The sequence below is a fragment of the Peromyscus californicus genome, unplaced genomic scaffold (genome assembly GCF_007827085.1).
Source record: "Peromyscus californicus insignis strain IS unplaced genomic scaffold, ASM782708v3 Scaffold_3__1_contigs__length_106647218, whole genome shotgun sequence".
NCBI classification, from domain to species: Eukaryota; Metazoa; Chordata; class Mammalia; order Rodentia; family Cricetidae; genus Peromyscus; species Peromyscus californicus.
The window spans coordinates 23081251-23105282 of NW_026294551.1; the positions used below are offsets into that span (position 1 = coordinate 23081251).

Genomic DNA, 24032 nt, shown 5'->3' on the forward strand with positions numbered 1-24032 from the left:
AGATGAAAAGAGGGAGAGAAGAAATGAAGGAATGAATAAAGAATCAAAGGCCAATGAATGTAGTCAGACATACACACACACACACACACACACACACACACACACACACACACACACATATATATATATATATATATATATATCTCTTCTAAATTTAGGGACACTTTTATATAACCACAATACAGATACAAAATTAAATAATATGTTATTCAATATTATTATCTATTGTCTAATGTGCATTCCATATTCAAATGCTGTCAACACCTTCCTATAGAGGAATACTCACAGCTATGCATTACGCTTAGATCCTGCATCTCTTTGATTTTCTTAAATCTGAAACATTTCCTCAGGCTGTCACTTTATTAGAAGATTCTGACAGTGCTAAAGAGGGTGAGCCAGTCATTATGTGCAGAATTCCTCAGCCTTTGTTTATCTTAAGTTTCCTTAAAGCTACAGTCAGATTATGCCTTTGACAGGAATAATAAATGAGGTGTCTTTTCAAAGTGTGACTGCATTTATCACATGTGTGTGAGCATGAGAGCATCTGTGCATGCACACATGTGTGCTCATTCATGTGTGTGCAGATGCAAATATATGCTCATGTTTGTGGAGACCAGAAAATGACCTTGGGTATTGTGCCTCGGGCACTGCCTATCATTTTGATTTTGAGACAAGACCATTCATTAGCCTGACTGGCCAGCAAGTCCCAGGGTTCCACCCATGTCTGCCTCCCCAGTGCTGAGGTGGCAAGTACATGCCACTATGCTTGGAATACTTTCTGGGGTTGAACTCAGGTCCTCAGGCCAGCAGAGCAAGCATGAACCATCTTTACAGCCCTAACACCAATACTGATCCCCAGATTAAGAGTTCTTTCATAGTAAGTTAATATTTTTCCATTTTAAAATTGATAAATAACTGATAGAGAAATACTTTGAAATATACAAATATTACATTCCTAGTCAAACTTTTATCCAATCATTTTAGGATTTATTGAGATTTCCCTGACCAAGTTTTATTATGATGGATATAGAGACTCTAACTCCCTACTCCTTTCCCGTTTAACTAATCACCACACCACTGTTGTGGAAAGTTTCTCACCTTCTTCTATTTCTCTACTTAGTCTTAGTATAGACCAATTATTCTTATTTTACTTGGTGTGTTGAAATCCATTGCTATCATTATTTGTTTTGGTTTTCAAGTTGTCCCATACTGGGCCAGTGAGAGTGCCTTCAAGGTGGCACCAAAAGCCTTTTCATATTTAAAACAGTGAGTCATTCATGACAGCTTGAAACTGGGTGAAGGAAGTATCATTTTGACTGCATACCTTGAGGTAGTCTGAACAGCCCACCAACTAATGAGCATCCTTGACTCACAGACATGATTCTCTTCCTCATAGCTCACAAGGAGCTATCTCACAATGATAAGACCCCCCCCACCCATGTGGCCCATTTACCTACTATCATTATACTTCCCTTTTGACATCAAAAGAGATGTGAGCATCATGAGACACATTGGCTTAAATAGCATCATGAGTGATACACAAACCACAGGCATAACCAGTGACCAGGCCCATAGGATGGACCCACCCAAGAAGCAGGGTGCACAAACAGGGAAGGCAATTCTGAGACAAAAGTCAGATTAGGCAATCTCAATACACAAGGAAAAGGAAATTGTGTGTTTCTTCATCTTCAAGTATTTGAAAAGGAAAACCAATGATCTGACTTAATGATGCCCATTTCTTCAGGGAAAAGAAAAACAACCTGGAAATATTCCAGGCTGTGGTCACAGCACCCTTAGCAGAATATAAAAGGGGGCATTCAGCAAGGGGATGTTCAGATTCACTACACTACTCACTCCCTTACTAATCAGAACCTCCACCTCCGACACCATGGTCAACTCCTGTTGTGGCTCTGTCTGCTCTGAGGAGGGCTGTGGCCAAGGCTGCTGCCAGCCCAGCTGCTGCCAGGCCAGCTGCTGCAGGCCTACCTGCTGTGTTTCCAGCTGCTGCCGCCCCAGCTGCTGCCGCCCCAGCTGCTGTGTGTCCAGCTGCTGCAGACCCCAGTGCTGCCAGTCTGTGTGCTGCCAGCCTACCTGCTGCCGCCCCAGCTGCTGCATCTCCAGCTGCTGCCAGCCCTCCTGTGGTAGTTCTAGCTGCTGTGGCTCCAGCTGCTGCCGCCCCAGCTGCTGCCGCCCCTGCTGCCAGCCCTGCTGCCGACCCTGCTGCCAGCCCTGCTGCCGACCCTGCTGCCGCCCCTGCTGCTGCCTGCGCCCAGTCTGTGGTCAGGTCTGCTGCCACAGCACTTGCTACCGCCCGACCTGTGTGATCTCCACCTGCCCCCGCCCCATGTGCTGCGCCACCCCCTGCTGCTGAGACACTTGCCATAGATCCACTTTGCTCTCTATAGATTCAGATCTTTTGTGCATGTAATTTAACTTGAAATACGTGGAGTGAATTGATACCGTGAAATTCAGCCTCATGAGACCAGTGAGGAGCCAGACCGTGTGGATGATGTCTGGAATCTGGATTTCACCTGGAAACAAATTTTATGGAACCGGCAAACAACTGGAAAAACATTCCGCTTCACGCCCTCTCTATAGGACTTTGCAGTTGGAGTAATCTAATATATGCCTGTACCAAAGGAAACTTCCCAACTTTCTGCAATAAAAACTTAGTATGACTGTTGTTCTTCTAAGATGGCGTCTACTCTTCTTAAACAAGTGTGTCTGGGGGGTTGGAGGATGGTTCTGTCAGTAAAGCACTTGCTGCACAAGCATGGGGACCTGAATTCTATCACCAGAACCTGTGTAAAAAGCCAGATGTGGGGGTACATGCTCATAAACTCAGTGCTGTGGAGGCAGAGGAAGGGAGTTCCGTGTGCTGCTGGGCTAGCCAGGTTAGCCCAACTGGTGAACCCTAGGTCCCAGGGACAGATTCTGTTTCAAAAACTAAGATGGACAGACTCTGCTGAATGACATCAGAGGTTGACCTCTGGCCTACCTGAACACACACACACACACACACACACACACACACACACACATACACACACACACACACACACGCGTGCACACAGAACAAGTGTATTTCACCTACAGAGCACACAAGAAAATTTTCTTGCTTTCCAGGTTCCCTTGGTCACTGGCCGACCTTTCCCTGGATGTCTTACTATTTCACAAACTATTTAGCACTATGAGTCAATTTTGGGGAAAGAGAAAAGCTATGAGAAGTAGCGATGCTTGTAGGACTTTTGTTCTTCCCTCTTCACACCAGGAGGTTTGTGTCTTTGGGATCCAGATGCCACAAGCCTGTATTGCCTCTGCCTCCATGCAGAGCAGGGCTTTCGTGTGAGCACAAAGCACAATGACACCTATGTATAAAGATGCCAAGATGAAACTCAGTAATATGCTAACTTCACATATTAACTGGAAAATAATATGGCAGACATATTCCAATATCAGATTAAAATGTACTTGAAATAGAGCAGGACTTCACCTATGACTCACCTTTTCTCTTGATAGAAAGTTTTCAAATCCTGAAATACCCAGAGGACAGAACCATATCTTAGAGGAGAGGATAGATTCAGTAGGGAAAATAGTCAAGCAAAATGTGGTCAACTGCGGGCTGCATGTCCACATCAGAAAAGCCCCCACAGAGCTCCTGGCGATTGTTTCCATGTTCTTTTGACATATGGGCCTGCTGAAAAGCGAGTCTGCTGCCATTGACCCTCTCGGATTCCAGACTCTTCACATACTCACTCAAAGAGCATGTACTGAATGCTTCCAACACAACCCCCATTGTAAGTGCTGAGGCAATAGTGGGAGCCGACATACACAAGGCTCTGCACTTAAGAGTCTACACCACAATGGAGTTTCCCAATAAAGTATCTGATGTGTTTGTTCCCTTTCAGATTTTTTCCAGGAAATGGATAGATGTCTCAATGGTTAAGAGCATCGGCTGCTCTTCCAGAGGACCCGAGTTAGATTCCCAGCACCAACACGGTGACTCTACAGATGACTGTAAATCCAGTTGCAAAGAATCCAGCACTTTCTTCTGGTCTCCGTGGGCACCAGGTGCACACATGGTACATAGACGTAAGTGCTGACAGAACACCCATGTACAGAAAACGAAATGAAATAATAACAAAACAAATAAAAAACAAAACCCTTGTCCTCTTCAGTTTGTACATAGTATTTTTGCTGGTAATTTTATACATAGGGATGAAATTGAGCTTTAGAGTTCCCCTTTAGATGAAAAATGGGAAATATTCTCTCAAAAGGATATTTTTTGTTAATGACGTATCCTATCTTCCCATTCTAGAGAGCACCTGAAATCTTGTAGCTTGGAGAGGAAGCCAGAAGTGCAGACCCATGGATGAGGGACAAAATGGAAATACACCCTCAGCTATTCGCTTAGGATAAAAACTAAATGAGCTGAATCTAATCTAAAAGGCATTGCATGAGACAAAGTGAGATCCATTATTATGATGATGGTGATATAAATATATAAATATAGAGCAAACCTCAACTCAGAAGCTCTAGGAAAGGGGATCCCAAACTAAGACAATCGGAAAACACAAATATTTACATTATGATTCATAACAGTAGCAAAATTACAGTTATGAAGTAGCAATGAAATAATTTTATGGTTGGGGGTCACCCCAACATGAGGAACTGTGTTAAAGGGTCGCAGCGTTAGGAAGGTTGAAAAGCCCTGCTCTAGGAGAACCAAGAATCAGAAAGAAACTCAATATACTGTGCAACTAAAGATAGACCCACAGGAAAACTGATTGAATTTGAAGTAACCAATCTGTAAGGCAGAGCTTATGCTTGGCAGCGATCTCCAAACCAAGATAAATTAAAACACCCCCTCCCCGAAAACTTGCTTTCAAATGCAGAGTATCACTTTTATAACAAAACTTGCAATAGACCAAATATTTCTCAGTAAAATACTAGCCAGATGAGCTATATTACATCCACAAAATCGAATATTGGATGGCTGAAATGCAATGAGAAATATCTGAAGCCACTACTATAGAATAAATAATAATACACCATTACTGTGGTACAGTAAGTGAACCAAAGCAAGCTGTAAGTGTGCATAGTATGAGAACAGCTATCAAACAAAACTGACAGGAAATATGAACTTGTATTAAAATAACAATGTGAAGACAACCTTCAGTTTTAAAAATGATAAACATTTAAGTTGGTTGATATACTCATTAATCCAAGTTAATCACTATCCAATAAGCACATGAGCCAAGAAATTGCACTGTGCCTCACAAATATGTACACATAACATGTGTCAATCAAAAACAAGTTCTATTCATAGAGGAGAGAGAATGCATGCAGAGAAGAAAGACAAAAGGCAAGACTTCCTTGGATATGCCTCATTTTGCAAAAATTATTTTGGAACCCAAAATAATTTACATAATTATAAAACAATTAAAATTTAAAAGTAATTTTTAGGACTATGAGAAGCAAGCATGGGATGTGTAGTCAATTCTAAGTATATTCATTTATTTTTTTCATGATCAAATCCCTGGTACATGCAGCCTAAGGAAGAAGAGTTTGCTTTGCTTACACTCAGGGGCATATGGTGCATTAGACCTGCAGTGAGGGTGTGAAGTAGCTGGTCACACTGACTCTATAGTCAGGAAGCAGAGAGAGATGAATGCTGGTTCTCTGCTCCCCTTCCTCCCTTTATTCTGCAGGGGATCACAGCCTAAGGGGTGTGTCATCAACATTCAGGATGGGTCTTCCTTGCTCTGTTTAAGTTTTCTGGAAACACTCTCTTTGATACATTCAGATGTGCATTTCCATGGAGAGTCTAAAGCCCATCAAGTTGACTGTGAGGATTATCCATTGCACCCAGCATGATGATGTGGTAATACATAGTTCTAAATACTCACTTAGGGAGTTTACAGTCTGGCATGAGACAATTGAACACATTCAGATTGTAGTCATTTGGGCTCAAGCAGGGCTCTTCCCAGTATAAAGACAAGCAGAAGGAACAGGTGAAATTTCTACAAACTAATAAAATAATGCCAAAGAAAACACTTGGGAGGAAGGAGGGTGGGGCTGCCAATTGGCTTGAAGTAAAAGAACTTTCTGGAAAGAAGCTGAAGGTACATTCTAAGGAGATGAAACAGGACAATAAAAGGTATGGGAGTTAATAATATTTCTGCTTTGTGGACTACTGAAGTCTCTAACAACTTTAACTCATTTCTGCATGAGCTGCAGTGACCACATGCCTTGGGGGTTCTTTGAAAAGTAAACTCACTACAATAAACACAAATTATGAATAGGAGGTCTGGAGCATGGCCAACAGTCACTAACAGTGATGGCCTCTGTGAGCTCGATTGTCATTGAAAAATATATGAGATGTTTAATTCTTGATTTGGATCCTGGTCTTCCACACTTCCAATTTGTGTCAGAATTTCCTTTTTAACATAGCACACTTTAGAGTTTATTAAAAAAAAAAAAAAAAAAAAGAGCAAAGCCTACTATACCTCATTATCCAAGCAAAATATCTTGAACCCATAATTACTAAAAGAGTGTCAGGAACAGATGCTTCACATGAGGTTTTTTTTTTTTTTTAAATAGAAAGCAGAATCCACTGCATATGCTGGCTTATCAGACCCGTTCACATTTCATATATCATACATAGAGAGGATGACTAGGGAGCTGAATTTGACTCCTTAAATAAGTCTTTGCCATTGAAAAACATTCATATAAAGCTAACCATTCAGGTACAATCTTTACAACAAGCTATGAACATTATTGTCCCCAATTGTAGCCAAATAACTGCACTGATGAATCTTTCCCATCTCTCTCTTTACCTGTGCGCTCCAGACAATAGCTTATGTGTATTCACATAAAAAAGAGACAACATTTTGTGAGCTATTCTCAAAATATTATCAGGCAGGCATAGGGTGACACATGTATCATGTGCTAGCACCAGTTTAGAAGGGACACGGGCAGAAACAGAAGCACAAATGTTGTTTCATGCGCCTTAATTCAATGAATCATAACAATGTAGAAAGAGAAAATGAGGCCTTTTCTACATGCTGGAATATTTAACCTCGCAAACATAATTATGCCTTAACTACACTAATTAATGTCCTGGTAAGAAAAACAAGGAAAGGAGCTTTGCTCATGGTGACACCAGTTGCTGAACAGACTATATAAAAGGGAACACCCGCCAGGAGACCTTCAGATTCTCAAAACTCACTTTCTCAGAAACCCATCCAGAACCTCCACCTCTGACACCATGGTCAACTCCTGCTGTGGCTCTGTCTGCTCTGAGGAGGGCTGTGGCCAAGGCTGCTGCCAGCCCAGCTGCTGTGTGTCCAGCTGCTGCAGGCCCACCTGCTGCCGCCCCAGCTGCTGCGTGTCCAGCTGCTGCAGGCCCACCTGCTGCCGCCCCAGCTGCTGTGTGTCCAGCTGCTGCAGACCCCAGTGCTGCAGACCCCAGTGCTGCCAATCTGTGTGCTGCCAGCCTACCTGCTGCCGCCCCAGCTGCTGCATCTCCAGCTGTTGCCAGCCCTCCTGTGGTGGTTCTAGCTGCTGTGGCTCCAGCTGCTGCCGCCCCAGCTGCTGCCGCCCCTGCTGCCAGCCCTGCTGCCAGCCCTGCTGCCGCCCCTGCTGCCGCCCCTGCTGCTGCCTGCGCCCAGTCTGTGGTCAGGTCTGCTGCCACAGCACTTGCTACCGCCCGACCTGTGTGATCTCCACCTGCCCCCGCCCCATGTGCTGCGCCACCCCTTGCTGCTGAGCCTCCATCCCTGGATCCAGCTTCTATTTCACCTCTGTCCCCATAGCTGACCACAAGGACACGCAGAATGGGCTCAATGTCGTTTTGTTGAGTCATGTCTCTGTATTTCTTTGGACCCCACCACAGCTATTCTAGCTTCAATCCAAATCCCCCATGTGGACCTCTCCTTCCCACCTACGTGGGGACTTACTCGCCCCTCACCAGCCGTTGAATTGGCCTGACTAATCCTTCCTAGATTCTTCTCAACTTCTAGATTCAGGTCACAAAGTTCAAGGGTGCACAGGTTGATTTCAATATTTCTGTGTCGTTGATTTTCATAGTCTCGGTCTTAATTGTTCAATGAAGATGCTCTTGGGTCATTCTTACTCTCCCAGTTTTCCTGTGTTGTATCACTGTGTTAAAAATAAATCACCACTTTTGTAATCTATTGTGATTTTATAAGTCTCTAAGATTTCTTCTTAATCCTGAAGAACATGTGTTTTGCCTGTACCCGCAGGATGAATGAAAAGACTCTTTTGGTGAAAAAATTTTTTAAACTACTTTTGACTTTTTCATCAACAGTCTCCTTTGTTTTTAGACAACATGGGAAAACTCATGGGTAGAAATCAGAAAATCCATTTTAGAAAGATGGTAAATCATGTTCCATGGGTCTACATCTGTTTATATTATGCACATGCAAACATCTCGTAGTAACTAAAAGGAGAGTAGAGTCAGGTGTCTGTAGCTGAGACAGGCAATTGGTTTTTTTAAAAATGCAACAAAGGCTGCAGGTGCTAAACATGAGATCAGAGGATGAAGGTGAGAGATGGAGGCTTTGTATTAGTGTGTAGACTCTCACTTGCAAACAGAGGAAAGACGAAACTGAAGCCAAATCTATGACTTAAAGTAACCAAGCTCCAGGATGCTGCTTCTCTCAGTCTCGACTGTTCCGCCACACCAGGACAGATTCCCTAACTAGGACAGAAGACACTGAGGTATGGCATGGTAGCATCTGGCTTGTGCGACTAAAGATCTTAGGTCTTCGAATGTCCCTGAGCTCTCTGGAGCAGAAATAGTCTTTTTGTTGTTGTTGTTGAAGAACAAGTTATCTTTTTGTTTAAAGATAAAGCGATGCCTAGCCTTGAAAGATAACACAAGATCCTTTCCCTCTCCTCCCGGGCTTCTCCTCTTTGCCACACACCAATAGCCCAGTCTCCTGCCCCACCTGACAGGCTTTTCAATTGTCTCAGACAAGAAAGTAAATCCACCCCTGCTACTCTATCTAGGCTTTGAGTGGAGATCTTTTATTCTTATGCCCTCACTTCCTCTTTCTCTATTTTCTCATTTTAAATTTTAAGCAAATGCGTGTGTGTGTGTGTGTGTGTGTGTGTGTATGTGTGTAACACATTTAACAATTTTTACTTTATGTGTATAGGTCTTTTGTCTGCACGTATGTCCATGCACCACATATGTGCCTGGTGCCAATGGAGACCATCAGATCCACTGGAACTGGGGTTACCAATAGCTGTGAGCAACTACGTGGGTGCTAGGGATCAAACCCAGGTCCTCTGGAAGAGCAGCAAGTGCTCTTAACCTCTGAGCCAGCTCTCTAGAAAACATATATTTTTATATTTGCATCATGGGCTGTTTGGACATACTATAGAATGTGATGTATGTTTATTACATTTTCTTTACCACTGCTCAAAAATATACTGCTTCACAGTAGCACAGAGAGGGGCACCCTCTTCACTTAAGGGCTACACAGTGCTGTGTTGTAGAAAGTTGATGTCGTTCATTCTTCTGCCTCCTATAGAAGGATGCCCAGGCTATGTCCAGTTCTGTTTTCTTTCTTTATTTCCCCTTACAAATAAAACTGATTTAATAATCTCGTAAAATATCTTCATATTTTTTATGGATTACATATGAGGATACTTTATAGAGGAATAGCTAGCTATGCCCAAGAATAATGTTGTTATTTATTGGCAAATCTTCACAAGAAAATCATGAGCACATTTATTTCCACATTGCCAGATTTTGAGCTTTTGACAACCTAATGGATGAAAAGTATCATCTCTAATTATTTTATTTCTTTTATTATGCAAGAGAGGGCATATGACTTATTCCCCCACCTCCAAATATTTTCGAGGCCTTGATGTTTTCATACTTTACTTCTCACTGCCATGTATCTTTGTATGAAACATCTTTCTTCCCCTTAAGCAGCTTATCTTTTTCATTTTTACCTTTCAATACTCAATTCTATTTAATTGGAAGTAATTCTTCCATCTCAAATATCAATGAGGTTTTTATTATTATTATTATTTTTGTTGTTGTTATACTTGTCTCATCTTTTCTCTCTCTTTTCAAAAATTTTTTTCATACAAAATATTTTGATAATGTTTTCCCCTCCCCTTGCTCTGCCCAGATTCCCCTCACCTCCCTTCCCAGCAAACTTTGCCTTCTCCCTCTCTTGAAAACAAAACAAATATGAGAATCAAAACAAACAATAAGACCAAAAATAACAAAACAAGGTGGAACAAAAAGCACGCAAAAAAATGTAGTGCTTGTCTAATAATACCAGAAATATAATTATAAATGTGCTCATTTCAACCGTTAGGTGAATTACTAGCTTACCTTTACCAATACCAAATCCATTCATGTGTCCTGTGCTTTTTTAAGACATTTCAAGCTGTCCTGGAAAATGGGAGTTGAGCACAATTATACACCACTTATCACAAATGTCCAATGTCTGAAGTTATGCCATTCTTTAATTAATTCTTTTAATGTTTTTATTGATTAAATTTGTTCTTTGACAATTTCATACATGGATAAAATTCATTCTGATTATTCTCACCCCCACCCTCTCTTATCTCCTTCCCACCCATCAGTCCCCCTCCCTACAATTGCTGCTCCCTCATCTATGTATTTTTGTTTTGTGGCACAGTGAGTTAAACCGCGCCGCCGAGATGTGTTAGACTAAGTGTGGTGCTCACTGGGGCCTGATCTATTCATCCGCGAGTAAAGGAAATAAAGGCAAGCACTACGCCTTGCCCACAATCTATCAGTAGCCAATAGTTTAACAGGAATGATTAGAGCCCCGCCCTAATCCGTGACTGATTGCTGACAGGGCCAGTCTTGTGCAGGATTGGAGGGGGACAGAACAGGCTCTGGCTGTGACTTGCTTAGAGGATGGCAGTCCACAGCCTTTCTCCCTATCTTCCCGATCTTATATTCTTCTAGTCTGCTCTTTGGCGATGTTCCCTGAGTCTTAGAGGACGTAGTGTTTTATTTAGAACTTAACATTCAGCTGTCTCTTATTTTTGGCCCTTTGAACAGCTGTACATCTCTGTATTTGTTGCTATTGGCTGCAAAGAGAGGTTTCTCTACTTAGACTGAGTAGCATTTGTCTACAGGTATAAACATACACACCTAGAAAACAGTTTGCCTTAATTTCAATCTAGCTAAACAATAGTAGGACGTTTCCTTCTAGGGACTATGACTTTTCTAGACAGTTTTTCACCTTGGACTATAATACCAGGCATGGATTGCTTCTGATTTATCTTGGAAGCTCTTTATGTTCCACCCCACCTCTCTCTCTCTCTCTCTCTCTCTCTCTCTCTCTCTCTCTCTCTCTCTCTCTCTCTCTCTCTCTCTCTCTCTCTCTCCCATTTCTGGTTTTATTTGTTTGTGATGGCTTAGTATGCAGTATTTTAAAAACTTTTGTTGAGTTTGTTTTTGACAATTTTATTGATGTATAACGTATCCTGATTACTGGTGTGCATTTTTTCATGCCAAAACTATCAGGAAGGATTTGAATGCAAAAAGTGTGTTTGTTCACATGTAAGAGGCAGAAGCATATGAAACTTCTCACATGATGAGGCTCCATGTAGCTCTGTCTTTGTAACTAACTCTAGCTAACTTCATTGAAATGTCTATCAAGACAATGCTTTTCCTCCTTTCTACATTTATTCTTACAACCCTAGACAGGCATTCACATTTCACCCCTTCAATACAACCACCATCTGAGTGTTCTTCCTGCTTCCTACCATTCTCACACCTCCAAATTATTTGCAAGCCCTGGATGTTGCTCACACTTTTATTCCTACTAGGTGATGACATGGCATTCAGTATAAATTCAAGAAAATCCTTAAATTCTCTTCATCCTACTCATCAAGTGTTGTCTTCCTCTGCAGTCCTCACACATGATTGACAGGTTATTGAGCCTATCAAAAGCCCAAACACAGGCCCATCCAAGCCTGTGTTCATCATCTGAATGTTTTTTCTACACTCAGATAGATTTATCTCTGTCACTGATAAGTGCCTTTGTTTTTAATAAATCACATATTCGCTCAACTAACCTATCACTTAGAACTGGGCATCATACTAATAAATGCAAGTGAGAGATTTTCTTGAGACTACGACCTTTTAGGCTGTATCTTGGAAAGGGAGATAAAACTAAACAGTTGTGATATGATGTGATACCCTAGAACTGAGGCAATAGAGAAAGAAAGGTTCCGTTGAGTGTAGTAGATGTCCAAAAAGAGATCAGAAGTGAGCTGTGCTGGGCATTGAAGGATGAGTAAGGATTTGATAACTTGACAAAGGAGAAAACAGCATTCTAGGCAAATAGAATATTCTAGGCATAAGAAATGACACCAGATTATCATTTTTCATGTTCTATGAGAGAGTGGTTGTGTCCCTTCAGTCTATTTGGGACTTCAGTCACCTCGGGTGTAAGGAATTAACAAGAACTGCACCCACCTCAGAATCCTTGAGAAATGTAAATAAGATAACAATTACGGAGGACTCCAAAAATTCCTGGCACAAAGTAGGTATTCAGCTAATTTTAACTAGCAGGGTTATCACACTGTCCATTAGGAATGCACAGATTTGAATACCTAAGGGTTATCTTATTGACTAGTCCAACAACCTTGGGAATAGCTGGCAAGCTCTTTACCATGTCCTGTCCCCTTAATTGTTTGTAGGATGTAGATGAAAGTTTATGCCTTTATTTCTGTCTTATTTCAAGCAAAACTTGTCCAAAAGAGGAAAAAAAATAACTCAGAATATGGAAAAGGCATACCTTTTAAAATTATTTTTTATTTATTCGTTGGGAATTTCATGCCTGTAGAGAATGTATTAAGATGATTGCATTGCATGTTCTCACTGGGTTTGTTAACTTACCAGAAGGTTGATCAAAATGTGCCCTTAAGACATCCCACTCTGAAAAACGTAACACTAGTAATTGAGCAGTTTTTAGGGACCCTTCAGGCCAACCTGCTTTTGCTATTCAAAAATAATTGTCATTTCAAAGTCCTTTTACCTTGGAGAGACTAAATAAGACGAGATTGATAGGACCTTCCCTCAGCTTGCTCACATTCTACTGAAAAAGTGAGAAATACAATACTCTTTGCCGATTGCAAGTTACCTCCTTCACACCCCCCAAATACCAACTATTCCATCCTGTTTTCCCACCAGTATCTCATAAGACCTGCTTCTAACCTACTGCTGCCAGAGATAGAATCACCATAATGTCTGTCCTAACCATATTACCCCAGGATAAGACCAGACATAAAGAATTAACTCTAAACACAAGGAGACAAAGTCAAAGACTGTGTCTACTTTAGGGGATGTATCAAAGAAAGCTTTGTAGGATGTAGGAAGAAAAGGAAAGCTGATTCTTTTAGCTTTGCCAAATTATTAACAGTGCAGAATATAGCAGGAAAAGGAAGCAGCGCCTTTTCTATATATAGATAAACACAGTAATTGACTAAAACTGATCTTCTGTAGTGTAAACAAGAGTCACGTGGTTAGTAGCCCTCAGCGGGATATAAAAGCAAGAGACAGCACAGAGAGAGACCAGACTAGGAACTCTCACTACCTTGTAAACCCACCCAGAACCTCCACCTCCGACACCATGGTCAACTCCTGTTGTGGCTCTGTCTGCTCTGAGGAGGGCTGTGGCCAAGGCTGCTGCCAGACCACCTGCTGCAGGACCACCTGCTGCCGCCCCAGCTGCTGTGTGTCCAGCTGCTGCAGGCCCAGCTGCTGTGTGTCCAGTTGCTGCAGACCCCAGTGCTGCCAGTCTGTGTGCTGCCAGCCCACCTGCTGCCGCCCCAGCTGTTGCATCTCCAGCTGCTGCCGGCCCTGCTGCCGGCCCTGCTGCCAGCCCTGCTGCCGCCCCTGCTGCCAGCCCTGCTGCCGCCCCTGCTGCCGCCCCTGCTGCTGCCTGCGCCCAGTCTGTGGTCAGGTCTGCTGCCACAGCACTTGCTACCGCCCGACCTGTGTGATCTCCACCTGCCCCCGCCCCATGTGCTGCGCCACCCCTTGCTGCTAAATCTTCTCTTCCAACGCACCATCAATCCCCTCATTCTCTACAGATGAAGCCCTTCCTTCTAGAAAATATGTAGTGTTTGAGGGACTTGATTTCCCAAGTCCCAGAACTCAGTCTTATTTGCAGTTGTTCTGTGCGCATATTCTGACTTCTGTCCCACGTTCTTCCTCTTAGAATGAGTTTATCAAAAATCTCCCAATAACTTAACAGGCCTCCCCCAACATGTCTCACCTTGTCTTTTTATCTACTCATCATGCTGGAGGAATTTAAATTATCCCTGGCACTTGTAGGAACACAAATTTTAACCCTTCTGCCATTAAAATCCAATAAAGTGTCTTTTATAGTCTTTGCAAAAATTTTCATACTTTGCTATTTCTGTGTAACAAAAATAAACATCCATCACACAGGTACTTAAAATTGAGTGTGACTGTTGCTTTCTTTATAAAAAAAAATGTGTAAATAAAAAAGGAGGCAAGAGAAATGGTTCAGCAGATAGAGGCACTTAATAACAAACCTGACTGTCAGAGTTCCAAGTCTGGTATTCACATTGTGGGAGAACTGACTCCCACACGTTCGATGAGTATGTGTATGCTATGGCAACTGCAAACACACACACCACACACACACACACACACACACACACACACACACACACACACACGGTGCGGGGGGTGGAGAATATTTTAAAATTACCAAAAAAGAGAAAGAAACCTTTACATATGCTTCCTGGGTAAATGTATATTTTGTCTTCATTTAGTTAGTTAATTTTTGAGGTTGTATTTTAGTTAATAACATTTTCCCTCCAAATCCTTCCATATACCCCTCCCTACTCTCCTTCAAACCCGTGGTCTCTTTTTTCTTCAATTGTTATTGTATGCATATATTCCCAGATCTAACCTGTTGAGCCCACTACAGAAGGCCATAACCAATCAATGTGCAGAGTTGTAGAGCCCAATCCCAAGAGATACATCTATAGACACTCCCACGCGTAAGGTTCAGGGAACGTTGTGGAAGAAAGGATGGGAAGATTGTAAGAGCCAGAGGGTCAGGAAATTTGCTGTGAGATTGTGTCTCCTGGAAACATCAGAAGCTGCACCCATAAATCTCACCAACACAACTGCCTAAGTGTGAATTGTACTTTCGCTGCACTTGAAAGGGAACAACCCACGGTAGTCAAACTTCCAACAAAAAAGAAATGGCATTAGTAACTGCCTAGTTTCTCTAGAAAGTCTTCTTTGTTGCAGGTAAATTAATCACTTTGTAGTTGTTGGGCAGGGGCGTGGGGGGGGGAGGAATTAAAATGATAGAGCAGCCATGAGTATATGTCATCAGGGAAGACTGAACACAGTTCACACCACCTTTTATTCTCTTTGGGGGAATAAGGACAGTCAGTTGGTCATGTGGTAAATTCTTTATATGTTCTACTCCAGAGTCAGGTGTGGTGAATCTTTTCTCCACATGTATGCTTCATGAGGCTGATTGTTAATGGAGCATTCATCCCCCTGTATAGGGGACCACTTCTGAGACAAACAGGTGATGCAAATGAGGGCTGGAGGAAGCCTGTTGCTTTATTGGAAGTGGTGGCTTTTCCCCAAGGCTGCCCTCTCTCCTTTCCCAGGGTGGCATATAAAGGACCACATTTCCTCTCCTCCATTTAGAGATTGTAAACAGGTCATTCCATTTTCTGAACTCCCCAAAAGACCGACTAAGCCTGCTCATGAGGTAGCCCTCCAGTTTGGTTTTTCCCAGTATCCAATCATACTCGACCCTTCCCATCCATGACAGTTGATCCCCACAGCATGTCTCCATGAACTCCCAGCATGCTGCTCTCTGTCTCAGCACATGCTTTCTGGAGATTTCCACCTGCTCCCAAAACCCATTCATGATAGATGACCTGAGAGCTGGAACCATTCATCAAAATGCGTGTTCAATCTTTCAGTACCTGATAGAAATAAGAATATAAGCATAATGGCAGAAGTATATTGTACATAATCCATGAAGAAAATTATAAAGTTTATATAGGAACCCCACCTCTCTCACACACACAATCTTTAAATTTTAAAACACCACAAAAGTCTGTAACCATAAGTAAATTCCCCTTTATGAGTCATTGTTAATCTCATTCAAGAGCCATTGGTATGCATTACAGTCTTATTAAACACATTCATACATGTAGTGAATAAACATCATTCACTCACACACCTAGCTTTTGTTATACATTACTTAGGCTGTCATTTATTTAAAAATTATTTGATATACTTCAGGAAATGTCGGTACTTACTCCCATCCAGGCTGAGTGTATGGCTAGGCATGTTTATTTGCATTTTTTAGCATTTACTGTTAGGAATGGTGAATACATTTTAGGAAGGATTGTTGTTTACGTGTAAGATATCAGTCAGTTTTCATAAATTCATATTATCCTGACTTCGTGGTTAACACTAATGCCCAGCTGGTTCTGAGATATTCTGAGGAGACTGTCATGGCAGCCCAATGCATCTGGGCTTAGACACTTCCCATGGCCTGTCCCCTGTAGCCCACAGTAAAACCCTGTCATTAACACAAATGTTTTGGATTTTTTTTTTCTCCTCTTCTGTCCATTTTCTCCAATTCCTCTCTCGTACCTTCTGGGATGGAGCCTTCGTCTAGGGTTCTGTAAGATGTAAAACTCAAGCAAAGTCAAGGGATGTTCAGAAATATTTTTGGCTGATAGTTTTTCTAGCAGTAAAAATAAAACTGAGAAATCTGGGGGCAAAAGTGAATAGGTGTTACCGTCTTCCTCCTACCCCATTCCCCAAGGCTATAACCATGGGAGTTAAGCACAGTATTAGTGGACATCTGAAAACAAGTCTCCCTCTGCAAATCAAGTTTTCAGCAGCTTTCTACACCTAGCTTTTACCCGGCCACACACCACTGTAAATGCTGCCTCATAAGCAAAATGAACATTTGACCAAATAATGGATTAGATAGATAAATGGAGCTTTTCTCAAGGAGGACTGTGATCCACTTCAGGACTGTTTCCTGTCTTTTCTCTAATATGTACAATGGCCTGCTCCTACACTTCCATCCACACCACAAACCTCTACCAGAAAGTAGAATGTGCTAAGTTAGAAGCACAGTGCATGCATGTTTATGAGAACAGACACCGTGTAGGAGGAAACGTCTCCAGTGAGTCTGGATGGATGAGGAAGGGTTTGCAGAGCCGATGAGACGCGTCCCAAGATGAAACGAGCCCAGCCAAGGCCTGCACGCTTGAATCTTCACACGTCCTCTGCTGCTCAGAGGCACGTTCAGCTCCCTTTGTTTCCTCTTGGACACGCATTTGAGTTTTAGCCTCTCTGTCCTTCGTGAAACTCCTCCATCAAGAGAAGAGTGCCCAGCCCTTCATAGAACTGCATTAAAAACAAAAGAAACACAGCATAACTCACACAGTGCCTGGCACACAGTGACATTTTACACACTCTACCCACCGAGGGCATATGGAACACATTCTCGTACTGCTTATTTTGAGTTTAGTGGTTTCATTAAAGTCATGGAATTTCTTTATTTTATGCCGAACAGTTCCCTCAGCCTGTGTCTTATCCAACCACTTACAGAAAGGCACAAAGGTCTACCTGCTCTGTGCCTAGAATACTCAGCAGAAACTCTTGCATATATATTGCCAAAGTTAGAAACTCAAAATATTTTTTATATGTACAAAAAAAAAAATCAGACCAGCAAAGTGACTCAGCAGGTAAAGGCAAGTGCTGCCATGCCTGATGACCTGAGTTCCATTCCTGGGACCCACATGGTAAGTGTACCCAAACACATACATACACTAGATAATAAATAAATTCAATGAAATGCTAATGACGTATAGTGCCTACACTGTAAATTGTTTGAATGCCTCTGTGAGTGAAAAACATCTTCTGTGCAGTTACACACTTAAAAGATGAATAAATTTCCCCACTCTTCATCATTCTCCAGGAAGGCATACAAAAACAAAACAGACCCCAAACCCAAATAACTGAGTTTCGATTCTCGCTAAGTGGTTGAACCACTGCCAAGCCCTTCATCCTAAGAGACTGGAATGAGATCTGATAGTTTAGAACTTTCTCAGGTCTGACCATCTCTCCTGTCCTCCAAGGGATACACAGTATCACCATCGTTCCCACGAGAGATGGGGCAGCCTCGTCTAAACGGTCTTCCCTTCTAATTCTTTCCCTGAGTCTCATCTGGATAGAACATTCCTTGACAACAAAATAAATCCTGGAATTTGTGGGAAAACATTTCCATGATTTGCAAGGAACAGTGTACAGACAAGAGGGAATGTCACATTTAGAAAACAAAATGCCAAAGAGTCCTGTGGCAAGTTACTTGCAGAAAGGACAAAGGTGACCCACTATGGAAAAAATGCGATGAGCATTTCAGTCGCAAACACGGGGGCTACCAGAGGGGGGGAATGTCTTATTTTCTTTCTTTTGGAGTATTTAACTAGAAACATTACAATTATGCAATTAAATGATTAAGTTTCCCAAGAAGGTAAATACTAACAAGGAAATAGTGACCTCACATGAGGTGTTCAGCAGGGTATAAAAGGGGGTGTGGGGCAAGGAAACTTCCAAACCCGATATCTTCACTCACTTGTAAACCCACCCAGAACCTCCACCTCCGACACCATGGTCAACTCCTGCTGTAGCTCTGTCTGCTCTGAGGAGGGCTGTGGCCAAGGCTGCTGCCAGCCCAGCTGCTGCCAGACCACCTGCTGCAGGACCACCTGCTGCCGCCCCAGCTGCTGTGTGTCCAGCTGCTGCAGGCCCAGCTGCTGTGTGTCCAGCTGCTGCAGACCCCAGTGCTGCCAGTCTGTGTGCTGCCAGCCCACCTGCTGCCGCCCCAGCTGTTGCATCTCCAGCTGCTGCCGGCCCTGCTGCCGCCCCTGCTGCCAGCCCTGCTGCCGCCCCTGCTGCCAGCCCTGCTGCCGCCCCAGGTGCCGCCCCTGCTGCTGCCTGCGCCCAGTCTGTGGTCAGGTCTGCTGCCACAGCACTTGCTACCGCCCGACCTGTGTGATCTCCACCTGCCCCCGCCCCATGTGCTGCGCCACCCCCTGCTGCTGAGACCCCTGCTCTAGGCTCATCTCCCCCTGCAGCTCTACACCATTCTTTCGTGTGAACCCTTAGGAATCTGTTTAACATCCTTTACCAGGACGGACTGCACAATTCCAGTGAGCCCGCCATCCTCTCCAGAATCAGGCCGCACATCCTGGCTCACTGGACGGTCTCTCCTTTGCTACCATCTCTTTCCATCGTTAGTACAGTGTAGAAATTAATTTGTACATCATAGGCTAAAAATTTATCCTAATTCTCCAAATTGATTAATGTTGTGGCTCTAGATTATTATTTCTAGTAAATTAGACATTTTCTACAGCTCTTATCTTAGCATTGACTTTACAATCCCAGACCTGAGGCTTTGGGTATATTCTGTTTTTGTTGTTGTTGTTTTTCCTAAAATGAATTTCTTATGTCCTGTTGTTTCTCTTCTTTCTAATAAACTATTTTACCCATGAGAATTCATTGGTACTGTCCTCTGTGTCTTCCATTGTACTCAATAACTGAGGACTGAGGTCTGGCTGATTAAGAAGTAATTTCTGCTCTGGCAAAAGACCTGAGTTTAGCTCCCAGGCCCCATGTGGAATAGTGTACAACCACCTGCAACTCCAGCTCCAGGAACTGCCTGGCCTTCTTTGGCCTCTGCGGTCAACTGCACTCCCTCCACACATACACACAGATACACAAGCATGCATAGTATTTAAAATAAAAATAAATCCTTAAAATGTAATTGAGGGGACTGGAGAAATCTCTCAGTGGTTAAAGAACACATGCTGCTCTCCCAGAGGACCAGAGTTTAGTTCCTAGCACACACATTGGATGGTTCACAACTACTTGTAACTCTAGCTCCAGAGGATCTGATACCTCTGGCCTCCATGGGTACTTATACTCACAAGTATGTAGCCACACGGAGATACATAAAGTTAAAATGAAAATAAATCTTCACAAAATAAGTGAAGATTCACTTTTTATATAAAAACAATGGAAAATTAAACCATAATTAAATCATTTTTAAATGCTATATGTGATATAGGCATGAAAATGATATGCGTGTGTTTGTGTTCATGTGTTTGGGAGTTTGAGTATAATTGGTCCTCATAATCTCATAGGGAATGGCACTATTAGGAGGTGTGGCTTGTTGGAGTGCATATGGCCTTGTTGGAGGAAGTGTGTCACTGTGGGGGCAGGCTTTGAGGTTTCCTATGCTCAAGATACCGCCCAGTGTCTCAGTCAAGTTCCTGTTGTCTGCAAGGGGTAGGACTCTCAGCTATTACTCCAGCACCATGTCTGCCTGCATGCCATCATGCTCCCTGTCATGATGATAATCGATTGAACCTCTAAAACCCCAATTAAATGTTTCCTTTAAATAAGAGCTGCTGTGGTCATGATGTCTCTTCACAGCAATTAAAAAAAAAAAAAAAACCTAAGTAAGACACAGTTCTACAGTCAAGTAATATGAAACTCCTACAGGGGGAAAAAGCCTCCAGTCTATTAAATCATGATAAAATAATGACATATTGGGTGAGAAAACAGATGGCCAATAGTATTTCTCGAGATGGTTTCCAGTTTGCTAGGAGCTCCCTGACCCGAGACAAACGAATGTCTTAGTTTTGTTTGGATCCTGACATTACAACCATCTGAAGTTGGATTTGAAACCCACATTAGTGTTTGGATCTCTGTATAAACACAGGGTTTACTCTTCTTCCATTAACTTTCACAAAACCAAGCTCTTCCTAACACTTTAGGTTTTGTTTTATCTTTTGGGTCACAATAAATACAAACTAACAGGACACAGACAGTGTGAACTTCTATGCAGAAATCTGGCAGTACCTGTTTAATAACTGATCATTCTTGGCTATCTGGAATGAGAGGAAGCAAGAAGAGAAGACGTTATTTACACAAACGAGGCCATCACTTTCTAAATGCACTGTCTAAGCACCACAGAGGAGGTCACTGAGGCAGCTGATTCCCAACTTCATTAGATTATCTGCTGTTAACAGGAACTCTGCCCTCTTTCTTCTTCCACCCAAAGACTTGACAGGTGTCTGTGGGGTTCTCTCTGCTACATAGGGCTGGCACCTAAATTACAGGACACCTTGTTAAATTTTAACTCCAAATAATCAACAAAGACTATTTTTTGTTGGGCTGATTTTTTTGTTTTTGGTGGTTTGTTTGTTTTTTAAGTGTGTGTGTGTGGGGGGGTGTTTTCTTTTCTTTTCTTTTGTTTTCCAAGACAGGATTTCTCTGTGTAACAGCCCTGGCTGTCCTAGAACTTGCTCTGTAGACCAGACTGGCCTCTAACATATCTGGTCACATACCTGTGACCAGAAGCCATTCCCAGTTTTAAATCATCAAGACCAGGAAATAAACTCCAATTACTGTACTTGATGAGAGCTGATGGCTGCTTGCTATGCACCACAGTCCAATGTAACTAACTCAGTCATGGCAATAATCAACTAATTTAGTATGACTGTCAGTATGCAAAGATGGGAAGATGGTTTTCCACAAGACAGCAAAAATTAAGTGGTGTCCAAGAATACAGACCAGGACTGGTTATATTTTGAGTTTTAATAAAATTTGGAATCATAAATTTGAAGATTAATAGATAAAACTAAGCTGATGTGGACAGTGTAAAGTCAACTTATTTATGTTAAGCTGTAGGATGATTCCATTCATTTGTAAGCATCTTTTTTTTAAACATAAACTAACCACTGAGACATATCTGACTATGTATCCAGACTCTTAGTAATATTTATCAGTTATTAAAATACCTGTTACAATCCATGGAACAGATCAAGCATTCAATAAACGGCAACTTAAATTTCTCATGTGGGAGACAGGAAAACAGCAGCTGAAACATAACACCAGTAAATGAAGTACATTCGAGAAGGTAGCTATGGTAACTATGGCAAGCTGTTCTTAGAGTAGATGCTTTTAATAAAAACCTGTTACAAGCCGGGCGGTGGTGGCGCACGCCTTTAATCCCAGCACTTGGGAGGCAGAGCCAGGCAGATCTCTGTGAGTTCGAGGCCAGCCTGGACTACCAAGTGAGTTCCAGGAAAGGCGCAAAGCTACACAGAGAAACCCTGTCTCGAAAAACCAAAAAAAAAACCTGTTACAAAAGAAAATGGGATTCCCTACAGTCCTATGATGTGAATCATTAATTCAAATGACTAAGAAAGACTAACAAAATGTCCACAGAAGCTGGTCAAAATTAAAAAGGTTATTTGTAAACAAACTGGGAACTAGTTTCTTTTACCAGATCATAAAGTAGTACCAAGGAACCAAGAGGAAACCATTGCACAAAGAAAGACAGACATAATGAATTTGAGAACACTCACAGCTACATTTCCATGATATCTTTTATGTGAGATAGAGCTAATTTCCTCAAGATGTCAACCAAGATCCCACTGGAGAAGAGTGATTTCAGCATAAATGACATTTAAAGAGCATTTAAGTCAGGTTTTTGTTTGTTCGGTTGGCTGGTTTTGGTTTTTCAAGACAGGGCTTCTCTGTGTAGTTTTGGTGCCTGTCCTGGATCTCGCTCTGTAGAACAGGCTGGCCTCAAACTCACAGAGATCCGCCTGGCTCTGCCTCCCTAATGCTGGGATTAAAGGCGTGTGCCGTGGCCGCACGGCCGAGTCAGGTTGTTGTTGTTGTTGTTGTTGTTTTGTTTGTTTTTGTTTATTTGTTTTTTGGTTTTTCGAGACAGGGTTTCTCTGTGAGCTTTGCCCCTTTCCTGGAACTCACTTTATAGACCAGGCTGGCCTCGAACTCACAGAGATCCGCCTGGCTCTGCCTCCCGAGTGCTGGGATTAAAGGCGTGCGCCACCACCGTCAGGTTGTTTTTATCTTTTAACGCTTATCTCGTGCGTGCGTGCGTGTGTGCGTGCGTGCATGCGTGCGTGCGTGCGGGCATGCGCCCTTGTCAGAGCATGTGTGAAGGTCAGAAGATAACTGTGCTAGTTGGGTCACTCTTTTCACCATGTGGATCCTGGGACTGGAACTCTGGTCCTCTGGCTTTGAGGCCATCTGCTGAGCCATCTTGCTGGCTCTTGCGTTCGGTTTTGAAAGCTGTTTGTCCTCATTTCCCGCCATTCGCTAAATCAGACTAAAATCAGGGAAATAAGGGTGCCAACAAGAGCTTGTCCTTTGATGACCTCCAGAGAGAGCCTTCTGGGCTTGGTCCTCACCCAGATGTTATCTGTTTCTGTGGTCAAAAGTTTCCCCACTCCACTGATGGGATCAGTTAACAATAAAAGGAACCGTCCTACGGATTTTGATAAAATCATGGTTTACAGAACACTACGCATAGACTCCAGGGCAGAGACGATTTACATCAATAAAGAGTGAGGGGATTCAGAACTCAGACCTCACACTGCAACCTCACTGTGTGACCTCAGTAAACCCTACAACAGTAAAGGAGGGAAGAGACAGACCTATAGAAGTTCCACAATCCTTTCCTGGATTCTACAGATGCGGTGACTAATCCTAAATAAATCCCAAAGATAAAAATCGCAAGGAATCTTGGAAGCAGATTTTATGATCAAGGTGGAAGTTGAGTTCAGGACAAGCAGGGCATTCCAGGTCAGTCAGTAAGGAAACAAGAGCCAGCACTGACTGGAAAGCCCTGATCCTCAGCAAGAGAGAGTGACCAAACCAGTGTGACAGGCTGGAAATGCCCATGTGGTCCTTCATCACATGTAAAACCACACGCCTGCCAGAGGTGCATGCTGGGAGTTCTCTGGGGGAGCAGATGAGGATTGGTCTGTTTACAGTGGTGCTATTAATCTGCTGCTATCATGTGTGTGCTAATAAGGTAAGTCACTGCTTGGGTGGTAACCCAGGGAGTCTTTGAAGGCAAGATGAT

The 24032-nt window shown here is 42.6% G+C and overlaps 1 protein-coding gene across 6 annotated transcripts; it reads left to right on the plus strand.

Annotated features, from left to right (window-relative positions):
- The first annotated feature begins 1888 nt into the window (after positions 1-1888).
- LOC128122656 (keratin-associated protein 4-7-like) lies at positions 1889-19171 on the plus strand. 6 transcript variants are annotated; one of them, XM_052758284.1, is made up of 3 exons: positions 13665-13932; positions 15641-15658; positions 18789-19171. In XM_052758284.1, exons 1-3 carry the CDS (start codon positions 13665-13667, stop codon positions 19169-19171), a joined length of 669 nt encoding a protein of 222 aa, XP_052614244.1. The 6 variants fall into 6 exon arrangements, with proteins under 6 accessions (XP_052614242.1, XP_052614247.1, XP_052614245.1 ...); XM_052758282.1 differs by lacking the exons at positions 13665-13932; positions 15641-15658; positions 18789-19171 and adding exons at positions 1889-2165; positions 7323-7771; XM_052758287.1 differs by lacking the exons at positions 13665-13932; positions 15641-15658; positions 18789-19171 and adding exons at positions 1889-2219; positions 2274-2371.
- Positions 19172-24032: the final 4861 nt, after the last annotated feature.